The sequence below is a fragment of the Sylvia atricapilla genome, chromosome 9 (assembly GCF_009819655.1).
Source record: "Sylvia atricapilla isolate bSylAtr1 chromosome 9, bSylAtr1.pri, whole genome shotgun sequence".
NCBI lineage: Eukaryota > Metazoa > Chordata > Aves > Passeriformes > Sylviidae > Sylvia > Sylvia atricapilla.
The window spans coordinates 22,774,589-22,797,911 of NC_089148.1; the positions used below are offsets into that span (position 1 = coordinate 22,774,589).

Consider the following 23,323-nt stretch of genomic DNA (forward strand, 5'->3'; position numbering starts at 1 on the left):
ATTCCAAATAACTTTTGTAAATTTCAATTAATAATAATCTTCTCAAAATTAGTGTCTTTGAACTGTTTAGCTCAGTTCAGAGATCTAAAGTTTTCTTAACTTCTGACTTTGTATAGAAAAAATTTTCAGCATATCTCCTATGGAATTATACTGAATTAACTTTAATAAAATGATGAAAATATACTCTGTGTTTATTCTATGATTTCATCCGTTTGCGAAATTTAGGGAAAAAGTCCATTCACATTCATACCAGAACTGGTAAGAGTTGAAACTGTCTTTAAAATTCTATATTAGTGTTTCTGATGAAGTGACTGTTACTAACAAAGTTTGTCAGTTATCACATTAAAGAATACTTACACACTACCATTATTAGGATCTGTGGCTTACAGGCTGCATTAAAAAAGTCAAAGTGTCTTCCAATCAATGACTTGCCTCTGCAATAGATTACAATCAATTCCAAGTAGAGAAAGTGGTGAAGGTAAAAGAATGAGGATGGTGAACTTCGGAAAATATAATTTCTGGTATGTCTCCTGAGAGTTATATTGATCAGTAAGGGAAAGCAGGGGAAAGGGCAAACCCTCCAGAAATTCAAAAGAACTATTCCTAAGTGAAGAAAATAAAAAGGAAAAAAAAAAAAAAACACAAAAACACACACACACACAAAAAAAAAAAAACAACCAGAACAAACAAGAAACAAACAAAACAAAAACTCACCCAAAAGAGTGTTTTTAGCACACCTTTATGATCATATTATGCCTCCTCCCAACGGCCTGGAAATCAAAATCATAAAAGCAGGGAAACTATGACACATACCTAGAGTAGATAAATTTCTAAGTATAAATGAACTGCATAAACAGTGTGGGAATAAAACCAGAAAGTTATGCAAATTTAGGTTAAAACAGAAGAGAAAAAAATTGTAAAATGATAGTAAGAAAACTTCTATATACATGAGAAGCAAGAAGAAAATCAAGAGAAGTACAGATTATGTACAACACAGCAAACAAGTGATGCAGAATCAACAACCCTCCCTGCTCTCTTTGTTAAGACAGCACGGTATAGCCACAACAACAATTGAAAAAAATATATATATTTAGCAGTAACATGGTACTGAGCACAGAAAAGAAGAGGTTTATCAATTTATTTTTTTTAATCAGACTGATGCAGCTCATGTATCACTGAGTCATCAAGGAACTAACTGAAGCAATGCATGGACCACTATCAATTGCACCCACTAGAAGGCTTGTGGTTTCAAAAGGTCAGAAGAGACATACATAATGCTTCCTTTACAGGAGGGGATTAGGAGGAAAGAGGGGGGAAAAAAGTGAAAATAGAAATCATATCCCCAGGCAGTGAAAATGGAGTACATATATTAAAACTTATATTGTGATATAAAAAGCACCAACATGTGCATGTAAAACCAATGTTAAATCAATCTTATTTTCTGTCTTTCAGAGAATGAATGAATTCAAGAATAATTGGAAGGGTAGATGTGGCAAATCCAGAATAATTTCTTTTCACCCCAACTTTTCATAAGCCAACTGAAAATGTAGACTAGATTAAAAAAAAATCCAGTGAGTGTGCAACTAACTGAAAAACAACCCCTAAGTTGTTTTCTATCACCAAAAAATACCCCAAATCAAGATGATTCATAATCCACCCAAGACCTCAGTGACTTGGTTAATTGGAAAAAATTTATGTACTAATGGTTTCTACTGTCATAATGTTTGGTGGAATAAGGGAAAGAGGGAAGGAAGAGATATTAAACATTTCAAAAGGCAAGAAGAGAAATTCAAAATTGAACCAAACTAACAAGTCAGAATTTGGGCCACATATACAAGATAATCTAACACTCTTGCAGAAGCAATAGCACATGTCCGATACTTCAGTACTGAGGCAAAGAAATTATTTCATTCTAATTGGTGCTAACTAGGTCCCAGGTGAAACACTGTGTAGTTTTTCATCATCATTATGAGAAAAAGATGTAGGAAATTAAAATCCAAAGAAAAGCAAAACTAACAGTTTCAAAAAACATGACTAGCAAAGACAATCTGAAGGAAAATAGGGAACTGGAAGCATATCGAACAGGAATCTTCTAATATAAGAGTCGTAGAATGGTTTGGATTGGAAGGGACCTTAAAGATAACCTAGTCCCAAAAACCCCCAACCCGGCCTTGAATGCTTTCAGGGACAGGGCATCCACAGACAGACAGACACATAGAGAGATACATTAAAGATTTTGTAACAGAAACTATACAAAAAGTCAACAATCATCAATTGTTCATCAAGCAGTAGGAGGAGATAATAATTTGATCTTCAACAAATAAAACAATATATTTTAGGAAAAACTGTTGCATTGATGAAATACTAACATGAATGAGCAGTCTCCTACATCACGTGCCAATAGAAATGGGCTATACAAATACCTGTCAAGGTACAGCTGGATTTCAATACAGAAATTCTCTTAACTCTCCCACCCAAACCTTTATTTTTATGATTCTATGATTAGATTAATTTCTATTTACAGCCATTGCCAATTTTAAACCTGCTGTATGGAAACACTATGGCATAGTCTTAGTACACAAAAAAATGAGTTTATTATCCTCCCCTTAAGTGACCTTGATCACAAAGGTTCAGTTTTACACTTGCTATTTTTTTCCATCTGTTGCAGTATTAACATAAAAAACTTTACCAGTCTTTTCTGACTGCTGCATATCCTTTAAAGCACCTATACAGGAAGTTGGATGCTTCTTAATTAATGTAATTGATTCAGCAACGTTAATAAGAAACCTCTCACATGCTTCATGAATAACAAACAATACCTCAGCTTATTTTTCTAGGGAAGAAAAAAACAAAGACGTGAATTACAACTTGACAATTTTCAAATGGAACAGACGTGGCAGGATCCTTGGCTTTACAGAAGAAAACATCCTCCAGTTCAGTTAGCAACTAAGCAACTTTGTATTCCTGTTTTCAGCAGCAGAGGAGAAAAAGTTCTGCCGAGTGATTGTTCCAGGTAATTGCTGATTCAGGAGTGACTGAGGATAGAAAAATAACTGCAGAAAACACATAGGTGTAACTCTCTGAGGACAGCTGGGACTGCTGGAACAGGGACATAGCCAGAAAGACCTGTGAGGGAATATGCCTCAACAAGGAGCCCCTAGCATCTCTGCATACTAAAGAATCCTCATTTTCATAAAAGATTATTTCTGATCACTGATTCTCAGTGGGAATCTCTGTCTATATTTTCAACACTACATTCAATGTATTAGTTTATAAAACAATAAAGTTTTATAACAATGTTGACAATCTCAAATAATTCCTGAGATTCATCATGAAAAGCGTAGGAGTTCCTGAAACCAGAACACTACTGCAAGTAAAAAATACTGAACACTGTAAGTGATGAGGCAGTTACCTGCTCTGCACCTGAGAATCGTACATTGTGATAAAAATGCCACAGAAATGGACCAAGAGAAGGCTTTTAAAGCTTCTGGAGAGTTCTGTTGCATTAAGATACTTTTGCAATCTCCAGTCCATTACTCCTTCTTGCTTCAAAGCGTGAGGATGTCAGTGTTTTTTATTAAATATAACACTATGATGATTTTTTTAAAAGACAATGCTTTTTCTGCCAGCCCTTTTCATTCATACTTAAATCAAGCAACTCTTTTAAATATGACTGCATTTTTGATATGCATAAAAGAAGTAATGGACCAGTACCCAAAAATTTTGTCCAGATGGCCAAGTTTCAGACAAACTACAAGCAGGGTCTTTTAAGGAACGCTTCAGTACAAGGTAATATTTGACATATCTGCTTAAAATACAGCATTCAGCAAGCTATCCTGCTTCCTTCACACTAAAGTTGGTCTCCCAGCTCCTTCTGCTTCTACTGAGCCAGTGTCACCCAGGATTTAGATACTATAAACAGATCTGAAGTGAGTAATTATTAACAGGCTAACAATGGCACAGGATTCTCCAAGAACAGTGGATAAACACTTACAAAAAACAAAACAAAACAAAACAAAAACAAACAAACAAAAAAAAAACCACACACAAAAAAAAAACCACCACACCAAAAAAAAAAAAAACCAACACAGTGTGAATAGAAGATTTGAAGAAAGATAAGCTAGTCTTGATATATCTTCTGTTTTAAAAAAAAAAACAGTGTAAGAAGGCACGTTTATCTCCATCCAGTAACCACAGGAAATTATACAGAAATCCACATCTGAAAAAATATAATACTAAGCAGAAGTTGAAAGCTGACAGTGAAGATGGTTTCTGATCCTATCTCTACTCTGATTTGCTCATGTTTAATGAAGGGGAATGAGTCAGACTTACCTAGAACTCAGCACTTTAAGCAGAGAAGTATTTTTCTTTTTGTCATATATGTGCAAAACTAAACAATTTGCAACAAACACTTCAGTTCTGAAATGGTTAAGATCAGAAATACAGCTGGAACTAAATGCTGCTCACTAAATGGTGAATGCTGCACCATAGCAGAGGAATCATCCAACATCAAATAAGAGGAACACCAAACCTGAAGAATTCTGAACAGCAGCAGTTAAAACATTAGAGATGGTTTTGCACAGCACTCCAGAAGAGCCATGGGGTGAGAAGGAACCTTTTGTGCAGTACTAAGAAAGCATTTGGCACAACTTGCCATCACCTGGTATTTGCAATTTAATACACAGAAAATGTGCATAAAAACACTAATTTGTTGCATCCAGGCAAGTTAGGAGCTATTGAGATATTCTAATGAAAACACCTTAAGATATTGAAACTAATATAAAACAAAAAATTCAAGGAAATTCATAATATGAATTTCTTAGAGCAAGTAAAAGCAACATCATATATAAACATGTAAACCACTTCATTCCAGTGGAAGAGCTATAAATGCCAGCATATGCTATCGATAAGAGAAAATGCAGAGTAATTAGTTAATCTAAAAAATGCATGAGTAGGAATTTGACTGCTAAATGATTAAACTGGTACATTTTAAAATGTGTATTAATATTTAATTATTGACACTATGAGAAAAGAGAAAATCTCTTGATGTTACTTCTCAGCTCTTTCTGATATTCAGTAACACATGTATTATTCATATGAATAGTTTGTGCATATACAGTCAATCACTAGTTAAATAAAAGAATCATTCTCAAATTCCCTAATCACCTCAATAGATCCTAACGCAATATTTTCCACATTTGGGAATCAGAGCGTTTTATTTAAGAAATCAGTCTGGCCATGATGAATACAGCACAGCTCGAGCAGACATCAGTTCAAAGAATCAGATGTCAAAGTGCTCCCTCTAATGTCCCTTAATCATCACACCAATTAGTGGTTGAATAGTGATGTGATTAAAAAGACTGCTGCTATCCTATACCTATTCAGACTAGTAGAATTCTACATATGTTCTACCAATTAATGTTTGAATAGAGCAGCGATTAGAGAGACATCTGCCATTGTATATCCATTCAGAAAAGAGCTAAACTTGCATATTCATATGCAATGAAGACAAAAATAAATATTTGCAAAGGTAAACTATACATTTAGATTATAAATATAATTGAGTTGATTTCCTTTAATGAGTGTTCTCTATTTTACAATATTTGGGATTATTTTTTATTTATAAATATAGAATCTTTCATCAATACATGTCTGGAAATTGACAAATTATTCACTGAAAAGGCATTTATTCATTAAGGTTCCTGATTTCAGGCCTTCGGTGTACTGGGTTTCATATCTACTTGTTTGCAAATTGCACTATTTCTGCTTCAATCTATCAGTTATTCGTGAAATGCTAACTTGATTATTCTATAAGCATAATACTTGATTAGGCACAAAAATCATATGAACTTTTTCCACCTCACTGGAAGTCAATACTTACAATAACACACTGATTATAGCTGAGAAAGATCATCTTGTTTACAGATTTTTCTATGCAAGCTTGGACATTTGTACATCAAGAGGTACTTACATAACTTTTTAAAAATAATTTCCTTATACAGTTTATATATAGCAGTGACAGCCACACAAATACTATCAATGTGAAAAGCAATTTGAAGTTTTAGCAAGCTCTTATTACTGTTTTAAAGGAGTACCCTTGTCCTCTGAACCTAAAGAGCAACATGAGCTCTTGCAATAAATTGCAGATCTCATGCTCCATCATTAGCACAAAGTAATCTAGTAGTTACAACTGAATGCAGCACAGAAAAAGACAAGGTGAAGAATTTGGTTTTCTCTAATGCTGGAAAGAATTATAGTACAATTGAAGTCTCTTTCCCAAAGTGAGCCCATGCCAAAAGCAAACTCAAAAAAAAAAAAAAAAAAAAAACCCAAAAAGAAAAACAGGTGAGCATCAAAATTATTAAATTATTTTGTTCATGGAAGAAAAGCTTTTTTTGCACATTGCTGATCAGGCTTAGCACATGTAAGGACAAAGAACAATGCTACTACTGCCAGAAAATCAATATTATTACAGGCTATGGCAATTAGCTACAAACCAATTTAAACCCCATTTCCTTTTCACCTTCTTGTCATGTGAAACACTTCCAGCATTTTCCTCTGAAGCAAATGTTACAAATCTTTCTAAATACAGAAGCTGAAGTCTGAATACATAGGTGGATCTATATCAAATTCTCACCTATCCCGAGCAGGTAACTACAAGATTTCATTACCAAAAAGAAGGCTGGACTAAAATATCTGACTGAATTCTCCAGTGACAAGTCAATTTTTATAAAACTTGTGGAGGTGAATTTCATTTATATTAAAAACCTGCATATGTACAAGATAAAATTCACCCCATAATGCTTAGAAACCCTATTCATAAAGCAAGGAAATCAGTGTGCTGGGTGCAATCCAAATGTGTGCCCCCCTAGTTGGTGACCAAAATATAGGTAAGCATAAAACACACACAGAAATAGAATTACAAAGAGTTGGAAACCACAAATGAAAATATTAATTCGAAGTCTAAACAATCCTGAACAACTTAAGAAAGAACTGAAATCAAAGCAAATCCTCAGAGTTTCACAGTTGATCCCTTTGCTTTTGTTTTATCTGTAAATTGGTTATCTAAGGTGACCTGAATTTTACACTCTTCTTTAATACTCACTATTTCAACAGCCATTTCAAAACTCTTCTACCTTTAATTCTTTCTAGACAACAGAAATCTTTGTTCCCCCAGATAACTAGAGGCATTTGTTTATACCCCTTTTCAGCATGACTTACAAGAAACAAGAGTGTTAATGCTTAGGTATAATACTGTTACAGAGAGTGACACAGCAATAAAGAGTTTTCCTACTCTGATACAAATCTCTGAGTTAAAATTTCTGAAGGAAGGCTGACTAATCTTGTACCTACAGCTATAAATAATTTTTACAGCAACACTTGGTTGCTAACATAGTAAAATAAACAATAGCACTCATTGAAAGCATAATTGAACCTTCCTTTAGGAAAATACTTTTCCAACGCTGAAGAAAGATACTGACATTCTGTTTCCACTTCAAAACTCATTAAATGGGTAACCCAAAGTGTCTCAGAGCAAGCTAGGAGTTAAAATTTCACTTGTGTAATTATTCTGAAGAAATATGTAAGTCTGCCATCTGGAAGTGTATTAGACATTACAAAGTCACTGTGTGCGTGCCTCAGCAGATGCAGCTTTTGTTCAGAGTTTTGCAGGCTGTTAATTTAATTAGTTTTGTATTTTCATACTCCCACCTTCCTTTCAACAGTAGTTCTGCAAAGGCAGCATCAGAACAGCTTTAAAAGAATCCAAAGCTAAAAGCCAAATTCAGATTTTAAGAAAATGGAAACAAATAAAGTTCATATGGACTTCAAATGTAACTTGATCTACTCATTATCAGGCCTAAGCAGTATCACCAGTGGCTCTTTGGACCAAAACAGAAAACTGTGTTCAATTAATCCTTTTCTACATTAGCTTTCTTAATTTAAGGAGGCAAGGAAAGGATTCAACCATTTTATTTTTTTATTAAAATCACTCAAAAAATGATCTGAAGAATGCAAAAGGTCTCTTATTTTTTACTGATGTCTTTCATGTAATGGGAGACCAGACAAATATTTGATTTTTTTCATTTTCAGGGCTTTTTCTGCTATAGTAAGCTAATACTAAGCTATGTGGCAAATCTTACACAGTAAGAGTAAGCTACATATCTCTGAGTGAAGAAGAGTTTGTCAGTTGTAGAAACTAGGATCTCTACCCATCAGAAAATAAGGACTATCAAGCGATAGCCTTTACAATTCCTTCTAGCACTTTACATTTCTTATAATAGCTTGCAAACCAAATTATGTAATGTTTGACCAAATAATACATAATATTGCAGTATTAAATTATCTGTGATGAAAGTAGTTATATCTGCACATGAGCACATTTGTTTCTTTCTAACTTTTAGTCCTGTAAACTGTACCCCATGAGCAGATTCCTACCAGGGCATGGTGCTAGTAAGTGCACAGATCTCCAAGCAGTATTGCAGAACTATAAAACCAAGTTGTTCATTAGATTGTAAACCTATGCCAAAGCACTATCCTGCAATATTTGACAATGTTCAGAACTTCTTTCAACTGAAAGTCCAGACAAGGCACACAAGCTGGCAATGAACCCAAATCCACGGTGTTTGCACAGCCCAAGAAGCTCAGACTTGGGAATCCAGGAATATTTGAGACACCATGAGGTACACACATACAGCTAACAGCAGGAACATGGGAAGAGAGACAATTTCTAAAAAACTATGCACTTCCAAAATCAACAGCAAATATCAAACACTTCATGAATAAACTGAATACAAACACCAAGCAAGACTGATACGGAAAACAGCTCAGGGATAACAAAGAGCAATTTAAAAGCCTAGATGCTTTAGGAAATGTGTGTTAACACACCCATTAGTAAAATACCTCTGAATGTTACAGTTCAACTAACCAGGATAATTTACATTGGAACGGCTAATTAGGTTACTACACGGATATCCAGCTGCCCTGCTGCACGGACATCTGATCTTCCTAACACAGAGCTTCTGAAAACAGTTTACAGCCCAGTATTGATTTCAGGTCACCTGAAAACATGACAATGTAAACTGCAGCTGCCCAGGAGCTGCTTGCTAAGCAGCCCAACATTCTCTGCAGCCGGAACAGACAGTTGTGGGCAATATCTGCATCAGACATCCCAAAATAATCATCCAAGTTCACAAACAGAAGGTTTTCATGCTAATAAGTTTCAAGTTCATATAACATTATCTAAGCCAATGAATACAAGAAAATAGGAAAGTCAGCTAAAGCATGAAAGAGATTCTTATAATCAATACTATAAAACAGGAAACTATACTAAGAGCATTGCTGACTAAGAACATCCTGGGTTGGTCCTCCCAGCAAATACTTGTTTTTCATGCTGGATTTCGTGATTTTAAGAAACTGAGGAACTTTGTAGCATATTTGGTTCGGGTTTGTTTTTTTTTTTTCTTGGGTTTTGGATGACATCTTTTTAATTACAAACAAAATCAACTTACTACCTGAATTTTTCCTTTTTAGTGGGAGAAGGTTTTTTGACAACACTATGAAAAGACCCCAATATCATTATACCCTCAAGGGAACTAGTACTCTACCAAAAAGGTTTCTGAATTTAGAGGATTATGTAAGACATCCTGTAGGAAGACAGTAAAAACACTACGAACTTCTAATCAGATGAGAGATCAAAGAGACAAAAAAAGTCTGATAGGATTAGTCAAATATCACACTGAGACTAGGATTTCAAATACCTAGAGAGAAAATGATGATATCTAATGGCAGAAAGATATCTGCCATATCATATCTGCCAAAAGAAGAGTATAGGCAGCTTACAGCAAGAAAAATATTTATTCCAAAAAGAACTATTTAATGAAAAATACAATGCACAAAATTTAAAATCCAGTCATGTTTTGATCTAAGCTTTATTATGCATTTATATATAAAATAGGTACATATGACAGGCTCCCCTATTTCTGTAGCAAAATAAAATTAGCTTTAAAAGTCTCAGAAAGCACAGTGAAGTTCTGCTTCGCCCAGTGTGACTCTTGGAAAATAGAAAGAAAAGGAGGAAGTGGCAGAAGAGGCTACCCAGGGAAATCAAGCATGGCTCACGATGTGATACTTGAGAGGGATCAGACTCCATAACAAAAGGCACGAAAGTTGCATCAAACACTTTCTAAAATCACCAAAAATTAAGGAAGTATAGAATGCAATAGGTTCTGAAAAGTAAACAGCTCATCATGAAGTAACTTTGTATCTACAGGAACAAACTAGAAGCCAAATGCAGCTACTGAATAATACAAGAAACTCTTAATTTATTTCTCCCACAGCTGTGATTTCAGCCTCAATGATTGTTCCAGATGCGATGATAAACATGTTCCAGATGCAATGATAAATGTGCACTTACTGAACAGTTTTTATCAGAATTTCTCTTCCATTGCTTCTTGACTTGCTTCTTTGTTGCAGTTGAATGAAGAGTTGCATGTGTTTGTTTTCGGGGATTTAAAGCCAGAATGTTCTGTAGAAAAAGAACAAGACATTAAAATATAGATTAAAATTTCTATAAAGGTTCAAAGACTCTTAGATTACACTTTACACATTTATTTACTAGGTAAAACCAAATGCGATTATTCAACATTATAGCCCAACTCCATATTAATTTGTTTAGATTTGTATTGTCCACATCACTTAGATGACAAATATTTAAAGGCATTTCTAGGATTACCAGAAAACAGAATATTTAGTATTTATTATATTTATATAATAAATTACATTTAGTAGCTTTATTAAATTACATTACAATTAAAATATAAACAATTATATTTAGTAGCTTTAATAATGGTTTCCATTCCCAGATATGTACGGCATAAAGAAACACATAATTCTGCTTCATTGCACCACTCCAAGTAACACTTGTAGAGCAAAACAAGCAAAAATATTTTAAATTATCTGGGTTATTTCTGAATGTTTCATCGTTTCAGTATAAACTCTGACTTCCCTGTCAAAATAATCTCCTTCTAAGCTTAAAAGCTGATGAGTTAACTCATTTATCTTAAAATTCTTTTGTTTGCAAGCGCACAAATCTCAGGAACGTAGCCATGCTTTTAAGTCATAGTGGTGGTCTGACAACAGAGGTAGAATGAAGTTTGTAATGTCTTTCACTATCCTAGTGTAACTCAACAAATGAAATCAAATTTTTGGAACTAAAACTCTTTTTCAAATCAGGTAAGTAACGTATTTCTATAGCAAAAGTGACCCCATTTATTTCAAGGGATTAGTGTGAAAGGCATCCAAGAGGCAGATCCAGACTCAGGTCTGTGATGGAGAACAAAAACAGGGACATTTTTGGTTGTAACTTTCAGAATTAGTCTGCAAGTTTACCTACAAAAAACCCTTGGCTTTAGCACTACATGTCTCCACTGTGGTGAGTAGTCTGTGTTTATTCTGTTACTATACATTAAAGATGTGTGAGACTGACTTACACAAACACGATGAGTGTGATGGGGTTATGAATATTATACTGTGATTCTTCCTAATTTTAAAAATCTGCTTCAGAGGGTGATAATGATGAAACAGTCATCTCTTGTATCAAGATTTTATTGTGCTGATTATGGGGACTTTTTATTTTAAATGGGAAAGAGTCACTTTCTATTCAATGCCTTACTCTGAACTGATCGGTAATACAATTTTCCCACAAACCAGAAACCTCACCTCTTTGAAAATTCTGCAAACAACAACATAACCCAACACAGTAACTCCCAGCTTGCCTGAAGCACAGAGATAAAAAGTGAGGTAAAACATTCAAAAAAGACTATTTAGCAGCCTACACGCTGTTGACTTTCAGAAAGAGTTATAGGGTGTTACTGGATGTGCCCCTGCAATCCCAGTAGCAAAGACTCTGTTCCAGTTCAGGTTGTTCCCCAGATGAGTACCTCAGGGAAGATGTGGCAACCAAATGCATTCAGTGGTGATTTATGCCAATTTATTTTGCCTTTAATTAAAACAGAGCAGGGACATCCACATAAGGGATATCTCAGTGGATACTTGAATTTCTCGAGTTGATCAAATTCAACTGTCAGAGCACTATATGTCTGTTGAGTACCCAAATTACCCAAGCTGGGCAGTAGGTTCTGAATCACATAAAAACTTCAGCTAAATTTTGTCTACTCTCTTTTGTAATTGCTTAATGCTTGGCCATGAATATTATAATTATTTTAGCAAACTGAAATGAATTGCAAATTTCTAGCAATAAACTGTAACAGATGTACTCCACTGGGTACAGCACCAGTTGGTTTAAAACATGGAACAAATGGTGGGGCAAGCCAAGGACGGAAGAATACCCATATGTTTGCTCCTGTTGGAATTCTGCAGCAGGAGCATGGCTCCAAGCGCAACAGTTGCAGAAATCCAAAAGGACTACATAGCACAGCATGTCCCAGAATTAAATCTGAAATAAAACTGGCATAGAAAACACTAAATCACATTTACAATATAAAAATTGCTTATATTTCCACTACATAAATAATATACTACCTGCCTAAATCTTGGATTGCTGACCAAAGTGGCTGCTTTAGCTAGAGGTCCCTGGTGTTTAAGAACAACTGCTTAAAGTTAACTGCTTAAATGGGAAAATAATGTAAATGCTCTTGGGTCATTTGAACTGTCAGAAGTTAAATTAGTGAGGGTGTTTTCTTCCTATTCATTTCAGTTCCCTGGTTGGCTTTTCACAGCTTATGGCTAGTCAGACATTTAGTAAATTTAACAAATAAATTCAGATGGGTCAGCCAGTAAGTGGAAAATTACTAAGAAGACACTTCTTGAGTATGGTTTGCAAATAACAATGAATACACACAACTAAACAAAAAAACCCCACTTCGATATGCAAGAAAAGAAATCTGAGATCTCAAATCTCTCAAACACACTGGTCATCTGAGCAGAAGAAAATTTCATTGGTGAGGAGAATTATTTGGGCACCTGCAATCTTGCTTGTCTGAGCTCTATGTTTATTTTGCTACATAAATTCTCCTTCTTGCCAGATGAGCTGGTGTTTGATCTCTCCAGATGTTGAAAGGGCAAGACTCAAGTCCCCCAACAGAGGATGAGGGTGCATAATGCATCCCTTTTCAACGCACTGTAAACTTTGACTTTCATATTAAGATGCTATTTGTACAGTAATGCAGAACCTATGAATTATATCTTTACAATTTTACATAACTGGCTCCATTTATTTCATTAATAGTAGATATAAATCCAGTATCGTTAATGGCTGCAAGTCAGAATATAAGGATACTTTATTTCAGTAGAAATCCATTGCGGTACTCTGTTGATGAAGAAAGAAATGGGGCTGTGAGTAAGGACACAGAGGGAATTGAACCCATGCTGACTTTATGACAGAAGCACAACACACAGCCGAGTTAAACCTGCAGCTCTGCACAGTGCTGATGATTACAGGCATCACCAAAGTATTAGACTTTCCTTCACCGTTTCCATAGATTAATTTGAAGACTTCACTTTAGGAAAAAAGCCAAGGAACCCATCTCTGTGGAAAGCAACTCAAATATATTTTGCAGATGCCTCCCTCAAATATAATTACATTAAGGAATTCCTTTAATAATTACCCATGACAATGACTTCTTTCAGGTCTTTTAAAAATACCCAATTATTATAAGCTACAGAATATAGAAGAGTGGTTCAATTTCAGAATACATCCTCTTCTAGAAAGGAACGTATTTGTTATGTCTAATAGATATTGATTTAGGTTGCAAGTATCTTAAAATGCAATAAACTACTCATATGTAACATACATTAAGAATGACTAGCATGTATAAGTCATAGCTACAGTCTTTAAAGTTTGAGAATTTAGTGATAGATGTTTATGTTGATTTGTGCCAACAGCAACATAAGTTCTGAGATTAAATTTACCATAAGCTATTCATTAGATGTTTATTCCTTAGCTTTTACTTTAAATGGCATGATTAAGACGACTACACAAAAAAATACTAGCTCTAATTTTCACTATTATCTATTAATGAAAAGGCTGTAAAAGTTTTAAAACAGCATGTCATATCACAGTGAGTCATTTATCAGGAATTTGAATTAATATTACTCCAAAAAAATGATTTCAAAGTAGTCATTTTGAAATCAGTCATCAGTAGTCAGGATAGGATACACTCTCCAGTTGGGAGTCCTATCTCTGGTACAGCACTTTCAGGTAAATCCAGACAGGTTTGGCACATGCTCTGCAGTGACATCAACATAAATTCCTAAAGACATTTAATTTTGCTCTTAATTTCATTAAAAGTGTCATACACTTTTTATTCTCCTGTCATAAAGGCACTCTTTTTCTGAAATCAGAAGTTATTTCAATTAAATGCAATTCTTAATTAAGTGCATATTCAGCAAAATAAAATATAAAGTTATGGAAGCACTATGCTCATTGGGAATTCTCCAAAGCCACTGGGGACTGGGAGGCAGGCAGAGAGGGGATGCTGCTAAGAAAAAAAGTATGATTCAGAAAACACAGGTGCAACTGCAGTAACTTTAAGACAATCATCAAAAAGTCCCGTGAGTCTAGCAGCATCTTTGTAAATTATGTGACATTAATTCAAATTTTGAAAGCTTTTCTTTAAAGCATTATGGTGTGAAATCTTTGGCTTTTCTTTTTTCTCCCCAAAAGTAACAACCTTAGCAAAGTGTCCTGGTTATGTGGACTTGATCTCTCATTCAAAACAAATCTGGAAAAATTCAATAGGTAAAGTTTGCTCTTCTTCTGGAGAGCTGCCTACTGAAACCAATGAATTGTACCAGGAGTATTTAGTGCATAGTAATCCTCATATTTGTTACTGCTCATTTGAAGCCAAAATAAAATCAGAAAATTCACCTTCAGGCTCTATCACAGGTCGTGATATCAAAACTGTGTAAAATTCTTAGAAAGATAAAGTAAATATTTGCTCATTTCAAGGATTCTGTGGACTTCCTGTAGTTTGTTGGGAAGTTTCCTGTGAACAGCCCCAACACACCTCCCGAAGTTCACCACAGATCAACACGTACACTGTGACAGTGAAGCTGTGGAAAACACTACAGTTCACATGCAGACTGTTGTTGGGCATAAAACAAGGTCCCACGTGTCAGTATCCTTGTTTTAGCATACAGCTCATTTCCCTAGCCCTGCAATACACAGGCTATATCCTGATTTAATCCAGTTGCTTCACAAAGCCTCCTCACCAAAACACTTTTATATACATCAATTAAAATTCGGGAGCAGGCCAGGCATGCTAGGGAATGCATGTGGAGAGCAATTTAACCCACCCCATTCCATTAATCTACCCAATTTCCTTAAAAAGAGTTGTAATCTCTCTCACAGCAAGTAACATTAAATGTATTGCAAGATACATATGTTCACCAAGTGAACATAATGAGAACATATTTATTTTTTTTCCAAGAGTAATGAGCATACTAAACAATTAATTTCAAAGCTATGCAAGTGTTAATTCACTGACAGAAACAAATTCCTGGGGCTTTTCCACTAATATTTTCTAGTATATCTGAACATGAAACTAATTCTATAATTGCTACTCAGTCAAAAGCTACAAAACTCACACATATTTGTTTTCATGAGATTAGATGACCCACAATAAGGAACTTTGTTGAAAAATCACATCAGTGTAGAAGAAGATGACAAAGGCATGAAATATTAATATCTAATCTGAATTGCCTAATTCACATTTTACTTCTCACATCTACTCTACTTCTTGGAAAGCTGCATGAAGTCAGATGTAGGCCTTGGAAACCTCCATGACAGTCAGATGCAGGACTTTCCATACCATGTAAAGCCCCCATTATATACAGACATTTCACTGCCAAATCAGAAAGTCATAGGAGAGTTTGTTACACTAGAAGATAAACACAAGATTTCAAAAATTAAGTATCTATGGTATCTTCCCAAAGACTCTATGTTATTTTCCATTGTTATAAGAATATAAGAATTATAAGAAGATTATAGATAAATATATATAAATATATATAATATAAGAATACAGGACAATGTTGTGAATCTCTCATATACTTTTTTATGACAGAATACCCCAAAAATCCATACTTGTCAAATGTGTATTTCCTTACTGAAGATCAGAACTGATGAGAATCTTTACAAACAATTTATGTAACCTGGCTGATAATGTATCAGGAATTCATGAATTCATGCAAAAAAAAAAAAAAAAAATCAAAAAAAGTGAAAAGACCATGCTTTCACAGTAGTAGAAATCCACATTTCTGAAGCTGTCAGGCACAGAAGTGCAGGAATATGGTTCTTACAGAAGAGTAACGTGGATACCTTTCCTTTATATTGTTTCTAAAAAATGTTATTTCTGTTACAGCTTTTCCTGTTACTCTGCAGTATGTGCTTCTGCTCATTACAAACAGCAAACAACCGGATTCTGCTCTGAGACAAATGGTTTTTAACACTTCCATCCTAATTGAATGACAGCTTTGTGGTCTTGTATCTTCTGTTCTAGGAAAGAGAACTTGTACCTGCCAGCAAGATGGGAATTTTTCTTTTTTCAGAAGTCCAATACTTTGATTTTCATGCAGCTTGAAATCTACAGCCTTAGAATCATTACAGTATGTTTACAGGAGAAATACTTCACTGTAATTTTAGAAAACCTTTGCTTAAAGGTGGCAACATCACTGTGTGCTACTGCAAAAGAAGACAGTGACATTTTAAAACAAAAAGGAGAAACTGGCAAGTTTCCTCTTGCCTTATTGCACGGGCTGTCAAATTTTGTTACTTGAAAACTAAGTGTGGGTTTGAGGGGTTTTTTCAATTATCAGACATTTACTCATGTTTTATAATATTACTTCACATACACTTACTGTTTATAAGCTACAATTAACAAATCCTTCACATTTTCGTTTTATTTCTACATGCTAATTATTTTTTTTCCTTTTTGATTAGGATGCTCAGGTGTATACACAAAGTTAGTAGAAAATCCATAGTCCCATTGTCAGTTTTGCATTTTACCGCTGTATTAAATAGTTGCTACTGAAATTTTTGTAGAAGTTTGCACAGTAGTTGCAAAAAGGTAGGTTTACTTGTTACTTCTTCATGTGGCAACAGATTTAGAAAGTCAGTACTGATAGATAGTTGGCATGTTCTTGGAACAAGTACAAGTATTCACATTTGTTTCAAGCACTGAATGTACTAGATCTTTTGGATGTATATTGTTACTCTCATCCTTGCATTTCAAGTTCATTTATTGGACTTTGAAAATCACCTTTTAACTAAGTTTTCAGAACATTGCTTTGCTCAGCTAAGATTACTTCCACTGATTTTGCTAATGATTAAACTTAAGCAGTATTAACTTTGCTAATTACTCTCCTCTGATCAAAAGTTAATAGAGCATTCATTTGTCATTAACAGACATTTCTCTAATGGAAGTTTGGGTTTTGCTTAAGCAAAACCTCACAATTGGGGGTCCAATTCAGAGGTTAAATTATGCGGATACAATAGCCTTTTTTTGGTTCTGACAAAGTTTATTTTCAAGGGCAACTGAGCTTCCTTTGTCTTGTGATCTGTTTGTCTTGTAGAAAAATAGAAGTGAGATGCAAACATATGTGTATGATAACGATCGTTTTTGCTGTGATCCTTTCAATAAATGACTCCCTGTGTGAATGAGCAGTTACCAAATAACATTTGTATTCCTCATGTAACAGTGCAAGCATTTGAGACACAGATCAATTTTATTCTGAGGAAACCAAAAAGTTCTGATATACCTGTGAAGCAAATCTGATATTTTTCTGAAGCTTAAAGTTTTGATTTGTAAAGGAAGAAGATATTTCTGTTAGGAAAATGAAAAAAGGTGACTTTGAGTGTAATGGGTATGGCAGACTGGGGACTATGGACGTGCTTACTTCTAAAGTAACAGCAGTCATGAAGCTAAGAATCAAGGCTGCGACATGAGTTGATTTGATATTTTTGGGGTTTTGCTTGTTTGTGGGTTTTGGTTGTGTTTTTTGTTGTTGTTGTGTTTTTGGTGGTTTTTTGTGGGGTTTTTTGTACCTGGCCAATTAGTTGTATGATTAAAGACTGTCCAGTTAGGGAGAAAAATTACAAAAATAGTAACTGTATGTGTACAAGGATAGCTGTACAAAATTTTAAAACCTACTTTTAAAGTCTGTAAATTAAGTAATGTTTTATTCAGGAAAATGAATACATATAGTAAATTCAACGCTGAGTAAATTGACCAGAGCTGCGCTCAGCTATGTCTTTTCTCTGAATTTGCTATGTAAAGGCTAATATTCTTGGATGTGGTGTATTGTTTATAATACAAAAACATGACCTTATCACAGAGTAGGGTGTCCCTGGAGGAGCCTCAGAACTGATCCTGCGCTGTGGTGAAGTTTGAACCTGCTTTAGGCTGTATGATATATATATATATATATATATAAATATATATATATATTTGTGTTAAATGAATGAATAATTTACTGATACTACTCTGATACTTCAGTAAAGCCCAGAGGGTGAGTATTCGCTTTGGTTTTCCCTGTGGGGGTCAAGGCACTTCTGCAGAGATTAGTTGTGTCAAGGAGGTGGCATACGGAGTTTCCAGGAGCATAATTTACCACCCAGAGCCCTTCTCATAGAGGAGAGCAGTTGGTATCTGTGGGAAACAAGTAACACTTTTTGGGTTTCATTTCAATAAACCTTTTAGAATTTACAGCAATACCTAGCATAAATGAATTGCTGAGTTAGAGAAATCAAGCTCTAAATCTGACAGTTAAGGTAACAGCACGATTATGTAAACTGTGCTTAGGGTTGTGTAATTTTGCTACTTTGTAAACGTGTAATGCATTAACTTTGTTTATGTAACAGAAAGTGCCAGAAGTATAACACACTTTTGTTAACATAGACATATATTCATGACTAAGACTTTCCCGACTTTTGTGGGAGTGATTTAGAGAACTGCTCATTTTGTTAAGACATAGTATTTACATATTGCAGGAAAATCTGAGGACCAAGAAATCTTGTAGTGGTAAAATTGAAAATCCCACTAAGTACCTAGTAATTGACCTAGGACTACACCTCTAGGATACTGGTATGCTATGAGGGTGTCACAGGGTAAATTATAAAAATAATAACAGCGTAAATTGTCTAGGATACTGGTATGCTATGAGGGTGTCACAGGGTAAATTGTCATTCTATAAATATTAGAGGCTATGCAAGGAGTGCAAGAAACCAGAAAGGTGTTTGTTCTGCTATCAGCAGTTTGACTTCTGGGGAAATCTAAAGCTATGTGGAAATGTAAAGATTAAGACGTAGCACTTAAATGCTATGTTAAAGGCAACTGGCAGTGCACAGGTGATACATGCTTATCACTAGGTCATCCAGTGGCCTTAGTTCTTGCTCTGAGCTTGTATGGCTCGAAGAAAAAATTTGTCTTGTGATTAAAAGTTGAGGGTTTTTCCAGCTGGGTTTGAGTTCCCCGTGCCCATATGCACATGATGCTTTGGGAAAACAGATGGAGTCACCCCTAGAACAAGAAGACCTCCATCCCCATGTTCCTGCCTTGCCCTGCACAGGATGGAAGGCAAACCTGGATGAAAGTGGAAACGATTCATTGCTCAGCTAAGATTACAAAAGGAAACCAGTGAACAAACATGGCAAGAATGCTGCTCCAGCATGAAAAGAGTTCTACCCCAACTCTCAAGACTTCTTATGTATTTTTCACTAAGGACTCATTGATTAAGCGCATAAAGAACATTATAGTGCAAGTTAAAAATTATCTAACTTTGCTTTTGTACTAAATACTTCTGGAGGTTCCTAAACCAATTCATCTCATCTCCTCACCTAGTGCCATGATTTAGAAGCATGGAAGCTATTCTGCTTCACTTAAGAAGCAGTCCTTATTCTACAGTCTTCCAGAAACTCTTTCTTAGCATACCTTATTCTCACAAAAGAGTACTGGCCCTTCAGCAAAGTATTGGTTACTGCTGACTACTGATACTTTCCTCAGACTACAGATACTTTGAGAGGAGATAATATTTTCATTTTTTCTGTTCTGCATTCATTTTATTTCTGCATTTCATCACCAACACTCTAGAACGGCGTCTGTTGTGGTTATCTTCTTTGCTTTTTTTTTTCCCTCTCAACTCTTTTGTCACTTTCTCACTTCCATCTGTTTTGAAAAGCTATGTTCATCCTTACTAAAATCTTTCAAACTTTGCATTTTCAATTGGAAGTGAAAAAAGGGCAATAACAAACACAACTTTAAAATGGAAGCAGAATAAGCCTGGGAAGCACCTCTAATCTCCTATTTTGTGTTCCAGTAGCATACACACACATCCACACACAAGCATGTGCATGAATTTGCACAAGGCTACTTTGTCCCTCTGATTCTTAAGTCTGTTGAAATTAACAGAGAATTTCATCTTAGCACTGATGAACAGATTTGTTAAGGCTAAAATTAGAACTCATATTCACCTGTAATTATATTCCAAAATGTTACACCACACGTTATCTTTTGAGCACAGATACTCACACCAATTACTGATAACAATCCATAAGAGTTAGTACACAGACCTAACTAGACACAACCAAGGACAGCAGGCTCTAATTTCATCAATAGAAAACCAAGGAAAATCTGGTAGTCATTCCCATTTTTGCCCTCAGCAGTAAATCAGCAGTATTCTTCAATACTGATTTAATTTAGAATTAAGAGTTTTCCTTAATAAGATGGCTACACTCTATCTCACAAACCTAATTTTTAACCTTAAAATGTGCCATAATATGAAACTGCTGACACAAATAATTGACTGCTTTATTATAAATAGAATACTTCAAGTTATTTTTTAAATGCCTCATAAATCCACATTAAGTCTACTTTATTGATTTTAGAAAAGTTTATTTTATTTTCATAGTCATAGTCCATGATCTGTACACTTAAGAAAAAACACTTTTTTCAGTTTTAACTGTCATTGAAATATCCTTCATTTCAATGATATCAAGAAATTATCACTATTCACTTTCAATACAAAGCCTCTTACATTTCAGCTGTCATTTTCAAAAAATCATACCGAAAATAGTGTTTCTAAGCAGAGTTCAGTTGCAGTGTAATAAGTAATAATTTCATCAATTAGCAGTATTCAGCATCCACTGAGAGTTCTCTCACTATTATTTTATTCATAGAGTCCTTTGTGGAAGTAGCATACTAAAAAGATCCATTTATCCTTCAAGGTTTTTCATAAATGTGTCATACATCTTAGAAAACAATTGGTTATTATTCTCGCTCAATCTAAATAACTATAATAACTTCCAGGTGTAAAACTTCTCTTTATACTTCCAATCTTCTTTACTCCCATTATGGGTTCTACGTTTTTAATAACTTATTCTAACAATTCTACCTACTTCATAAACGAATTCTGGAATTTTGCATGGATGCTAGACATGCCTGGATGTAAGGGTAGTCAGCTTATTGTTAAGAGCAGAATAGAGTTGGGTTTCATAGAATGCCCTTCACAATCAGTGAAAACCCAAGCATTTTATAATGAGCAAGATGCTAGTAGAGATGCTAACAGTGCAATGGTTGGACAGGAAAATGCTGCGATTATTAAACCCAGCAACAGCTTGCTTACAGTGCATATTTTATTTCTCCTTCCCTGTAGATCCCTCCACATATTGATCAGCACTTTTTTCGTCTCTCAGGAGCTCGTCCTGCCTTCTGTCCTTTCATTGCAAGAGTGCAAAGGGCTCCCTTCAGAGACAATATTCTCATTCCTTAATCGACTGACAGATATGAAGTTGGGCAGCACAAGGAGCCCTCTCAAGGCTGGGCAGACAGCCCTGCACAGAGTGCACAGCACAACAAAACATCCCTGTCTTAGGAGACATGCATCTCCTACACAGCAGCCTGCTTCGTTCTCTCCACATTGGCCAAACATTTTCTTGACTGAGAAAAACACAGACAGGACAGTTCATTCCAAGGGATGTTCCAATTTAAAGAAGGCTTCTCAGAACACAATGAACAAAATCACACAAATAACCACAGCAAACATGCAGTAATATATTAATAAATAAACTAGGCACCACAACAAGCTCTCTGCTAACAGCACGGAGTCCAATCTCCATGATAAATATAAACCTACCGACATAGAGTGTGTGACTAATACTTGAAAGAAGAGTGTTCTTAGGAAGAACACATTAGCTAACATCAAACTTTCAATTTTTCCACCTTCTACAGTCTCAAAGTGGTGAGCACAGGTACCTCTATAAAAAAAAAAAAAAAAAAACCAAAAAAACAAAAACAAACAAACAAACAAAAAAAACAAACACCAAAAAAAACCCACACACACCAAGAAGAAACATAAATCAGACAGGTTGGCTGCCTGGACACTTTGCTCCTTAATTACATATATAATTGGTTTTGAACCTGAAATTAAAATGTCAGAACGCACCATGATTGCCTTTAACTGATGACTAGCATCCCATCTAAATGGAAATATTTAGATTCATCACCTAGATATCTTTTTAATTTGCTTTCAAATAGAGTCACAGGCAAGTATGTCTACCTTCTCCCATTTGCACTGTTGATGTCAAGTTGAACTGGAAAGGCCAACCATTTCAATGAACTAAAATAAATGTAATTTTAAGGTCAAGTCACTTGTAACACTTCAGGCAGCAAATGTCACACTGAAAATAAAACTGAACCTTGGCTTGAGCAGAGATGAAAGGTTTGGCATTTCAAGGACTTCATTGTGTTTATCACTTTAAATCTACAAATTAAATACCAATATCACACACATTAATATTCATCAAACTGAGAATGCTTTCTGAAACAATATATTTAACTACTGGAAGTTATTAAAAACAAAATACTTTTATAGTGGGCTTACTCTTAATTCAAATAGTGAAGCCTCTGCAGGACCTAAAATCACTTAAAATTCCACATTAGCTTAGGGAGGTCTCTATGACCATGGTAAGAACTCAGATGTTTCACAGGAAGGTCTAAGTATTTTGACAGAGGAAAGAAGAGAAACTACCAAACTCAGACCACAGCATAAGAGAACACAGATGTTGGAAAAGTAGATTACTTCATTTGTGATTTAAGATTTGGATAATATTAAGAAAAAACTCCTTTACAGATCTTAATATAAACACTCTTCAAACTTACATCCTTTGTCATTTCCTCCTCACTGTGTCTTCTAAATTTTGTTTTTACTGTTGTTTTTTTCTACTCCTACTTGAAAGTAATTTTATGTTCTTTGCCATATGCAATAGCAAAAAATATTGGGGTATTTATTATAGTTGTAAGAGTCTATG

General features: G+C 34.9%; 1 protein-coding gene across 1 annotated transcript in view; it reads right to left on the minus strand.

Annotated features, from left to right (window-relative positions):
- DPYD (dihydropyrimidine dehydrogenase) overlaps positions 1 to 23,323 on the minus strand; it is a 335,518-nt gene that overhangs the window by 305,508 nt on the left and 6,687 nt on the right. The window contains exon 2 of the mRNA XM_066325254.1: positions 10,415 to 10,525. Within this exon, the coding sequence (XP_066181351.1) occupies positions 10,415 to 10,525 (111 nt within the window). The remainder of the gene's footprint in view (positions 1 to 10,414; positions 10,526 to 23,323) is intronic.